This window comes from Amia ocellicauda, chromosome 13 (genome assembly GCF_036373705.1).
Source record: "Amia ocellicauda isolate fAmiCal2 chromosome 13, fAmiCal2.hap1, whole genome shotgun sequence".
NCBI lineage: Eukaryota > Metazoa > Chordata > Actinopteri > Amiiformes > Amiidae > Amia > Amia ocellicauda.
Window position 1 is genome coordinate 22,320,612 of NC_089862.1, and position 11,130 is coordinate 22,331,741.

At 37.8% G+C, this 11,130-nt stretch overlaps 1 protein-coding gene across 3 annotated transcripts in view; it reads left to right on the forward strand.

The window, feature by feature from the left end:
* The window catches only part of mfsd8 (major facilitator superfamily domain containing 8), a 32,116-nt gene extending 20,986 nt beyond the window's left edge, over positions 1 to 11,130 (forward strand). For 2 of the 3 annotated variants that reach the window (XM_066720169.1, XM_066720167.1), the window contains 11 exons: positions 2,145 to 2,236; positions 2,609 to 2,652; positions 3,262 to 3,502; positions 3,940 to 4,053; positions 4,489 to 4,633; positions 5,579 to 5,637; positions 6,417 to 6,525; positions 7,251 to 7,385; positions 8,676 to 8,779; positions 9,025 to 9,269; positions 9,495 to 11,130. In XM_066720169.1, coding sequence (XP_066576266.1) covers positions 2,145 to 2,236; positions 2,609 to 2,652; positions 3,262 to 3,502; positions 3,940 to 4,053; positions 4,489 to 4,633; positions 5,579 to 5,637; positions 6,417 to 6,525; positions 7,251 to 7,385; positions 8,676 to 8,779; positions 9,025 to 9,269; positions 9,495 to 9,701 — 1,495 coding nt within the window. In that variant the 3' untranslated portion in view covers positions 9,702 to 11,130. Of the gene's footprint in view, positions 1 to 71; positions 381 to 2,144; positions 2,237 to 2,608; positions 2,653 to 3,261; positions 3,503 to 3,939; positions 4,054 to 4,488; positions 4,634 to 5,578; positions 5,638 to 6,416; positions 6,526 to 7,250; positions 7,386 to 8,675; positions 8,780 to 9,024; positions 9,270 to 9,494 lie in introns of those variants that run through there. The other variant, XM_066720170.1, reaches the window with a different exon arrangement.

The window sequence follows — 11,130 nt, forward strand, 5'->3', positions numbered from 1 at the left end:
GCACATCTGCGCAGAGATGCGCAAATGTGCGGCACAAGAAAGGGATCGGGTGCTTTTGGAACCTAGGCTGCGTTCTCGAGGTTCATGTAATGCAATGAGGAGTGCGCTGCCTCCCTTTGAACTTCAGATGGACCGAAATAAAGTCTTGATAGTTATGGATACACTAGCGCCACCCCCTTCCTTAAATTAATCATCTACAGAAGGGTCGGCGCCCGATTGAGTGCAAAGGGCGACGGCAGTGGCGCAGTGAATCGGCGCACAATGACAAAGTGACGCAGCTGGGGAGGCTTCTTGCGCAGTCTGACAGCTCTCACAGTTATTACAATGTCGCAAAATCAGGATGCTGACGAGAGCACTCCTTTGTTAACAGAAGTTCACAGGTGGGTAAATCATGCATTAGTTGAATTTGCACTGTAATAGTATTAAAGATACTATAATGATTCTTAGTGTTACTATATTACATATAGTTTGAATTGACACACCTGAGTTAAGGCATGCTGAGGATAGGGCAGTGACAGTTGTGGACAGTGAGACTTATTATTTCATCAAGTACTCATATAGGATTTAGGAAAACATTTGGAGAAGGGTTCCTCGTTAAGCAGTATCAGTAAACCCATAAACAGTATTAATCGATGAGGTTATTCAACCTAGATAAAATAGAAACACCGAGAAATCAAAAACGAAAATTAGATGTATTTTTCAGTTCCTGATTCTTCTCTTGCCTTCCTTGAGTTGTATTGGGACACTGACATTTGCACGAATACATAAAGAGTGGTGATTTGCTCTGAAGATAGGACAGTGATGGCAGTGTACTGCAATGCAACCAATTCTGCATTTCTTAGTGGCACTGTTTTGCAGTCTGATTTTTTTAGCACATTGGTTTGTGCCTAGAAATGATAAAGTGAGGTGTTTTTCTTCCCACAGTCTCTTACTACATCTCGAATAGTACAGTAATTGAGAAAGCAAAGTTAATAAAAACGTGGGAGCACTTTTTGCTCCTGTGAGAGGTTGTTTACCTCCTGTGAAGTTGATTCCCTATTCCTTATTTCTGATTTTTCAATAAATAAATAATAGATATTTATTTATTATTTATATTTTCTAGTTACTGATCATTTATTCCATTATGTCACAGTTTTTAAATAATTTAATGGTTACTTATTATTTATTTTTGTTTCCCAATTTAATTACACTTCTGTATCTGTTTTTATATGTTAATAAATAACATGTTAAGTAAAGAATACATAACCATCAATATTGAAAACTGTGACAGTGTCTCTGTCAGTCCGTAAAGAAGCGCCTCTTTGACGTCCCCACCTTCATTTAGTCCAAGAAAGCCATTAGCAGATAATTCATCCCATCCTCTATATAAACAATGCCAAGTGTTGTCTATTCTTTTTTCAATATGTATAAAGTATAATTCATGAGAAGTGTTGTCAATAGCTTTTTTCCATATATCAAAAATAAGTAATAATGCTATTGATGTGTAAATAATAAGTCATGAGATGTGCTGTGTGTAACAGTTTTATCAACATAAAAGAGGAATGAGAAATGTCCTAAAATTGGAAAAGAGAAATAATACCTAACCATTACTCATTTCTTCAAAAACAGAGAAAAACATAAAAATAAGTAAGCATTAGGCCTACTTATTTTCAGAAAACTGCAAATCAGAAATAAATAGAAATAAGAACTAACCATTACTTATTTTGCTGAAAAACTGAAAAAAAGTATTCTTTACTTATTTACTGAAAAGAGGGAAACATACAAATAAGTAATCATTACTTATTTTTTGAGAAATCACGACTTCACAGCTAACATGTTTTAGTAAGCAGGCCCAGAAAAGACATGGTGCAATTGGTGCATGTACAGTCTGACTTGATAACAGTAATTATAATAATACACTATATATTTGTAATATGAATCTGTGTGTGCATTTTATATAAAAAAAGGGATTCCAATGCTTCAATGTTTATTTAAGGATGTTTTAAAGGGAAACCTGTTTGTTTTATGTTATCTTGGTTTATATATTATTTGTTTTAAAAGACTGGGAATGGAAGAAGGAAACACAGTAAGACAGATCAGGTGTTTGAACAAATCTTGTGTTATTTCAGTTAAACATTTGTTATATTGTTTTTTTTTTTTTTTAGTGATGCTGTTTTTTCAGAATCCCCTCTAGACTATAAAAGCAGATGGCGGTCTATCTGGGTCATGTATCTCACAATGTTTCTCAGCAGTGTTGGTGAGCCATTTGAGCTATTTGAAATAGATGCAATTTATTATTTTCCCTATAGCACCTCCTAATATGAAGCTTCTCACCTGTTTGGAGTTTTAATACATTTGTAAATTGAATAAAAACTTAATGAGGAGAGAATATGATTTATGTTAGAAAACTAATTTTTCCAAGTTTCATGTGTACATTTCTTTGTATTACTAAGATATTAACTATATGACATTAACAAATATATTATTTAACTGGAGCACAAATAATTGAATAGTATTTTACAGTTCTTCTTAACCTATCTACAGTGAATATAGTCATCAAGATTACTGCAATATAATTCAGATTATCTGCATGTGATTCACCAGTTGCAATTTTATTATTTGTTTCCAGGTTTTTCCATTGTAATAACATCAATATGGCCATATCTTCAAAAGGTTAGTGCAGTGTATTGTGCTGTTCAGTGCTGATTTCCAAATTCGTTTCTTTATATGAATCTTATTTATGCACCATATACATAATAATTATTTTTATATGAAGCAGGAATTCTCTGTAATGAGTAGATCTGAAATAAAAGCTTCTTTAACTTAGCCCATAGAGCTACAGGAGAAGCTTCTTGCTTATTGTAAGATCCTTAACAAAATGTGTTTTTATCTTTCACTTTTAAACAAGCACCTGCTTCCATTCTGAGGTGACTTCCTGCAGTCACACACTGTAGACCACAGAGACCAAACTTTATATTCCCTGAACCAATCAGGGTGAAGCAGCGGTGGCTCACATTAGTTGCATTGTAGTTCAAAAGCATGGCTTACACACACACAGTATACACACTGACTGGGAATCAACAAAGAGAGTTTCTCTTCACTGAAAGCAATTGTAGTAGCAAAAGAAAGGGTCTTTATTTTTACCTAAATCCTCCCATTGTATGAGAGACCGATGCTAATGATGCATTAGGTGGGGAAGATGAAGCTTTGATGTTTTTTTTGTGGTTGTTGATGTTTCACTCTAACTTTAGTTTCTTTCTTTTCCCTCTGTGTGTGCAACAGATTGATGCAAGTGCTAATGCAAGTTTTCTGGGCTGGGTTGTTGCAGCGTACAGCTTGGGGCAGATGGTGGCCTCGCCTCTCTTTGGGCTGTGGTCCAATCACAGACCCAGAAGTGAACCTCTTGTGTGCTCCATCATAATCAATGTGGCAGCCAACGTTCTCTATGCATACGTGCATCTGCCCTCATCACACAACAAGTACTACATGCTTGTGGCCAGGACCTTCGTGGGGTTTGGAGCAGGTGACATATTAGGGCCTATATCAAAGGAAGTTAGTAACAGGAATATTTAAAATATAATCAATGAGTCAACCACAATGGGCATCCATGTTTTAAGGGAATGCATACAGTATTATATTGACATTGAGCAAGATTTAAACTGTAAGTTGCACAAGGTAAAATGGGGAAATATACCATGTGATTAACTAAAAGCTTATCATTTCTAAATTAATTTTGATTGAATCCAAGAGTTAGGATTTGTTTTGCTTAAATGGCAATTGTTTTAATCAAAGAAATGTATGTGATATATCTACAAAGTTCAATTTATTGTATATGATATATGTATAAAGCAGCAATGGCAATTGTTACAGTGAGTGAAACTCCTTAAGGTTGTAAAGCATCTGTCTTCTGTTTTCTCCTTAACTTGCTGTATAACCTCTGTTCTCTTTTGACATATGAAGGAAATGTAGCTGTTGTGAGATCTTATGTTGCTGGTGCCACCTCACTAAAGGAGAGAACCAGTGCAATGGCTAACATGAGTGCCTGTCAAGCCTTAGGATTTATATTGGGCCCAGGTAGTTTGATTGTACACTTGTGTGTTTCTGTGTTTGCAAGGTTGGGGACAGTGATGTGCACAGCCTTGCCGGGGGGCAGTGGCTGAAACAAACAGAGGGGCACTTTGGTCCAGGGGTGGGGGGGGGGGGGGGAGGGTGCTGACAAACTGCCGTCCAACTGCCCAGTTCAGGATCACGGCACAGATCTGGGGAGGGGCGATCGGGACAAATGGGGCACTTCAGAAAAGGGCAGGGGAATTAAAAGGGGAAGTGGATCGTACCACCCCCCCCCCCCGTACGTAGCTGGTTTAGCATTGGCAGCAAAAGAGGGAAATGAATGACAAAGTGTAGACTGCAATTCAAGAGAATGTTCATTGAAAAATGTTTCATTCAGATCTCTTTTCAGTATACTATTGAATGAGAAGACCCATTTACATTTTTTCATCTCTATCTCAGCTTTACAGGCAGGTTTGTCTTTCATTGGAGAGGCCGGTGTCTCGTGGGATTTAATTGACCTGCAGTTCAACATGTACACTTCGCCTGCTTTGCTAGGAGCAGTGCTTGGTGTTATAAATATTATACTTGTTGTCTCTGTGTTAAGGTAATCTAGTTTATATATAATTACACATACTCTTGTATTTTTTTTTATTGTAGATGCAAAGCTGCTAAAATATAGAAATCCTATTCTGCCTTGTCCTTGGTGTGCTGTTACTCCTCACTTGGTTATCAGCAGCTCACATTCCTTTCTTGCAACGTATTATCTGCAAAGTACCTTCTAATGCAATTGGCAATGTAGAGGTTAATGATTGATATTCATGGGTAATAATCATAATATTGATAAGATGGGAAAGCTTAGTTTAGAATGCCAATGAAATCACTGCTAGTTATTAGAAATTACCATTCAGACACTGTTTGTAAAATGTTAAGGCCCCTTGGGCGTATGTCCCAGAGGGGGTATAAAAGCTTTGTTCTGTCTCAAAACTTTTGGGGAACAGTGTCATACAAGCCTAAAATCCTTTGAGTTCTATGTTGTGCTGTTCCTCCCGTGCACGTAATACATTCTGACTAGAACTCCCAACTCCAAATCTTTCTTCCACCACATTACAAAAGCAGTATTGGAGTTTATGAATTGTTTCATGAGCTTTAGCTAAATAAATAGACCATTCTATCATTCGTTATATTAAAAATGAACATTACTAAATAGAAAGCATTGGACAGTTTAAATTAAACAATGTTTTGTACCACTTAACAAAAGGTTGTTATAAGGGTGTAAGACCTCATATATTGTTTACTGTATATCTCATATACACTTGTGTAAATTGAAATTTGTAAAATGTATCATGCCTTGAATTGCACTGTATTATTGCACTTTGCATTGCTCTTATATTTTGTAAGTTGCCCTGGACAAGGGCATCTGCTAACAAATAAATAATAATAAGAAGAAGAAGAAGAAGAAGAAGAAGAATATAGGTAAAATAGCTTCAAATTTACATTTTGTTATGGGGTTTTGCAAATATAACTATTGATTTTCTTTAATATTTTAAAGGGATTTTCATGTGGATGACCAAGGGAGACACATAAATGCTATCAATGACATATCTGAAGGTAATTTTATAATTAGTACTATATATATATATATATATATATATATATATATACATGTTTTTAAGAATTTGAAGTGACAGTTGCAGTAACTTTTACTTGAGTTAGCTACTTTACTTTGCAGTACAAGACAAAAATTATTTACTCTCTCTGGGCACTTGGGATATATGAACATGCTAGTTAGAAAGCTATCCCTTTGATTGATCTCATGTCTGGCTGCACTGTGAGCATAACAGGGTGACATTTATCTTTATAGCCAATGGTATTGATCTGGCAGACTCTTAAGAGAGTTGTATTTGTGCTTTGTATGAATTTGCATATTGTTGAAGAATGCCGCTTAATTGGTACCATTAACAATTTTCTTGTACTGTAACTTCAGTCAAATGCAAAATAGCAATTTCATTGTGTACATAAGACAATCAGCTGCAAATGCTTTAAAACATTTCATTATATTACGATGTTTAGTTAATCATCCTCATATCTATTATAGCTCTGGATGCTATTAGACTAGTTTTTGATGTGCATACATAAATAGGCTCTCGGATGCATTAGATAGTTATCGGGCTTAATTAATAAATTAAGAGACATAATTCTGTGTAAAGGGAAAGTGAAGTGAAGGGAAGTTTTATTACAGAATATTTTGTGTATAATCACAAATAAATATAATTGAATAGATAGGCTTGTTCCTTTTAGTTTATAATAATAAATTGTCAGCACTAGTCCCATTGTGAAGTATATTATTGAAAAAAACTTTTTAAAACTGATTTTTTGTCATCACCCAGAGAGAGTGGGCATGGCAGATGACTTGGATGGTGACATTGACCAGAGTGCTGTAGTCACCTCAAATCTTCTGTTCTTCGTCTTCCTTTTTATGTTTGCAGTCTTTGAAACGTAAGTCCTTTTTCTTTTGTTTTTAGATCTGCTAGGTGTAGGGCCCTGGATTTTCTGCAGCTTGTATTTTCCCAATTGTAGTTGAACTGCTATGTCCTAGATGTCCCTGCAACTTCCTAATGTATAGTAATTACATTCACACTTAAAAATAAACAAATTGCACTTTGCCTAATTAGAAAAATAAAAACTGATGATGTTTAGTATAAATGTCAATTTAATACATTGAAATGTTCAACAAAACACCTAAGAGAGATCTAAACATTGAGTCCAAAACATTGCAATCAAAAAGTATGTCTTTGAGCTGATGCATGGAACAATTTTTCAACCTAGTAATACTGTATACTGTGTACACTGATGGGTATAATTTATTTTGCACAATTTGTGATTTATCTTTTGACCACATTTGAAAGCCAACCATAGACTGACATTTGTCACCAGAAAAGACATAGAAAATGACAGGCTGTGATTGACCGCTATTAAATGACCTCCAGGAAAAACATAGGGGAAGGAAATGTATAAACCCCGACAAGATCTTTTAATTTTGACAGGCATTTGATTGTGCTAATATTCTCCTGTGTAAATAAAAAAAGGTAAATGCAAACTATGTGCATTTCTGAACGTATGTAATAAATGTGGGAGCAATTCTTATAGCAGATCAACCTTGCTTTTATATGGATCTTATCTAGTAGTGTAATTGAGGTTGTTTGTTTTTGTCTATGATGTAGGATAGCCACACCCCTGTCCATGGATATGTTTGCCTGGACGCGGAGGCAGGCGGTACTCTACAATGGCATCATACTGGCCTGCGTTGGGTTCGAATCCATCCTGGTGTTTGTGGCTGTGAAGGTTATTTCTCCGAGGCAAGTTGAGGGCTGGGGGCTGGGGGCTCTCTTGGTGTGTCGTTCTTCTGCATCCTATTCCAGAGTTCCATGGTTGGCTTGAATTTGCATGGAGATTATTCCTATAAATGTGTGCATCTGTATGTATATCGGAGACTTAAGAGCAGAGTGCTTAAACTGTTTTACTTTCCAAGAAAAAAGGTAAGTGCCATGCATAAACGTCTTACTACTATATTATACACTGATCAGCCATAACATTATGACCACTGACAGGTGAAGTGAATAACACTGATAATCTCGTTATCATGGCACCTGTCAGTGGGTGGGATATATTAGGCAGCAAGTGAACATTTTGTCCTCAAAGTTGATGTGTTAGAAGCAGGAAAAATGGGCAGCGTAAGGATCTGAGCGACTTTGACAAGGGCCAAATTGTGATGGCTAGACGACTGGGTCAGAGCATCTCCAAAACTGCAGCTCTTGTGGGGTGTTCCCGGTCTGCAGTGGTCAGTACCTATTAAAAGTGGTCCAAGGAAGGAAAAGCAGTGAACCGGTGACAGGGTCATGGGCGGCCAAGGCTCATTGATGCACGTGGGGAGCGAAGGCTGGCCCGTGTGGTCCGATCCAACAAACGAGCTACTGTAGCTCAAATTGCTGAAAAAGTGAATGCTGGTTCTGATAGAAAGGTGTCAGAACACACAGTGCGTCGCAGTTTGTTGCGTATGGGGCTGCATAGCTGCAGACCAGTCAGGGTGCCCATGCTGACCCCTGTCCACTGCCGAAAGCACCTACAATGGGCACGTGAGCATCAGAACTGGACCACGGAGCAATGGAAGAAGATGGCCTGGTCTGATGAATTACGAGTTCAAGGTGTTGACTTGGCCTCCAAATTCCCCAGATCTCAATCCAATCGAGCATCTGTGGGATGTGCTGGACAAACAAGTCCGATCCATGGAGGCCCCACCTCGCAACTTACAGGACTCTGCTGCTAACGTCTTGGTGCCAGATACCACAGCACACCTTCAGAGGTCTAGTGGAGTCCATGCCTCGACGGGTCAGGGCTGTTTTGGCAGCAAAAGGGGGACCTACACAATATTAGGCAGGTGGTCATAATGTTATGGCTGATCGGTGTATATTTGAAATAGTTTTAAATAGTTGAGAGAGAATCAATGAGTCCATCTTATGTTGTGCTGCATCTTTATTGTTATTAAAATGATGCATGGATAATAGTGAGTATGGAGAGGTGGTTTGTGTCAGATGGACTGACCCTTGTGTCAGTGCTGAAGTATTTACTCTAAGGTATTGTTGTTTCAGGTTGGGAGATCGTGTTGTCATGCTTGCCGGGATGGTGATCATCCTCTGTGGGTTCTTTATTTTGCTCCCCTGGGGAAACCAACTTCCTCAGATACAGTGGGCAGGTAAGAGATCGTTTTCCAGTTTCGGATCAGCAAGCATACAAAACAAGATCTGTATTGAGAAGATAAGGTGAACAAATATAGCAAATCTAACATCTGTTAAGTAATTCCCGATTGTTGGTGACATTTATTGAAAGCAACGATCTCAACCTCCGCAATTCATTCTGATGGAACTCTTTGTGGAACCTGTGACCGTTCCTTTCGGTAATTTACTTGGCCTCTGTTTTTGTCACTGTTCTTGCCTGCAGACCTCCATAACAGCTCGAGCCACATGACCTCATTGCCCAGTGGTTTTAAAGCAGCCCTGCCTGCCATCTCGAACTCCTCCACAGAGCCCACGGGCTGCCCCTCAGATCAGACCTGGTGCTTGTACACACCAGTCATCCACCTGGAACAGTACATCACCTCTGACATCCTCATAGGGATCGGCTACCCCGTCTGCAACGTCATGTCCTACACGCTCTACTCCAAAATCTTGGGGCCCAAACCACAGGTGAAGAGGAGTTTCTTGTTCTGAAGTAGTCTGTTATGTCACTTGGATGCTTTTACAAAATTCCAGAATGTAAAAGGAAGATGAATTACTCTTTTTGGAGGGGAATATGTATTCAAGTTAATTTGCTTGATAACTTATCCAGGATTTAAACTAGCTGTAGAAACATTTGAAGTTGTGCATTGTTATCCCCCTGTGCTTGCTGTCTAACTGGTGTTTTGTCCGTAGGGAGTGTACATGGGCTGGCTCACAGCTTCGGGGAGTGGGGCTCGGACACTTGGACCCGTGTTCGTCAGTCAGGTGTACACCAGACTCGGGCCTCGCTGGGCCTTCAGTCTGATCTGTGGATTGGTCCTGCTGGCTATTCTTCTGATGGTGGCCATGTATAAAAGACTGATTGCTTTCTCTGTCAGACATGGAATAATACAGGAATAGGCACCTCTGGAGTCAAAACAAAAAAAACCCACTTCAGACAGCACTTGGGTTCAGGTGGAAACCAAGTGGACTGCTTTTCACTGGAACTGGTTACAACATATGGAACAGGACTCATTGTGTACGTGAGCTCATTACAGGTGACGACTGATAAATCTCACACATCGGGAGACCCAGTTTTTTGGCGTAGTGGGATTATTGCTCTACTGGGTGGAGCCGCTGCAGTGCGGAGTGGATCGAATCCTGAGTGGGGAGCTACAATCCGCACCGAACTCAAACTGTAAGCTTCTGTATCCATCAAGGTTTCATTGTTTCTGGTAATCTATTTCATGTTCTTGGAATGTGGTTCAACAGCTTAAGGAATTTCAGCACTTTACTTCCACTGGTAACAACTCTGCCTCTTCCACTTGGACACATGCAAAGTGATTTATTTTATTATTGTAAAGTTATATCACCATAAGATTAAATGGTACTTTTTTAGCAGCTATACAAAAACAACACACAAGACAATTAAATTGCATTCATTTATTATTATGACTAGTTGCTCTCAGCAGTCAGTGGTAGGCTTTCCTTACCATTTTCTGTTTCTTGAAGTCATGCAGTACTGAAACGATTACTAAAATAACTGACACTGTATATTATGGGTCACAAACTGTGTGTATATATACATATATATTGTATTACTACAGACCTTATACAAGTTGTGTATTAAAATGCCATGATATATTTAGCAGTATTCTGCTATACATTGGAAATAAGATGAAATTCAACCTTTCCAGAGAAATTATAAAAATGCTGCTGGTCAGAAAAAGCTGTTTTTCAAATTGCTATTTTAACCAAATACCTAATATGTAGTATAGATCTAATTCAGTTGTATATTTTTCTATTGATTTTATGTTTTTACTCAATAATGAACTAATAGATGCACATGGATTGTTAAATGCCTTAAATTCTGTTAAATGTGTTTTTTATTAATTATTTGTCTATAATTTAACAGAATGGAATAGATAAAAAAAAAATGAATCAGCAGGGAGTAGATGTTATTTTATTGCATTGTGTATGTTGATTCTCTATAAGATTCAACTTCTGTTACTTGGGAATAGGTAGATTGTTTTTAGAAACAAAACAAAAAAACACTATGAACATCAGTAAAACATCTGATCTATTATGGTACAGACGTTTTCAATCCAAGTGAGCTTGTGTGTTAGCAAGTTAAAACAGAATACCATACTGTTGAGTATTTTTGGTTTGGTATTGGACCACAAAACTGAATCATCCTAATATCACTGTAGCTTAAATGCCTTTTCCCATCTCATTTGAATGGACAGATTTGTTCACTTGAAAATACACTGAAATTTAGTCATTTTGATTTGCAGGTTTCACACTATAAAAATGCAAACAAACAAGTTAATTAAAGTACACCTTGTCTGCC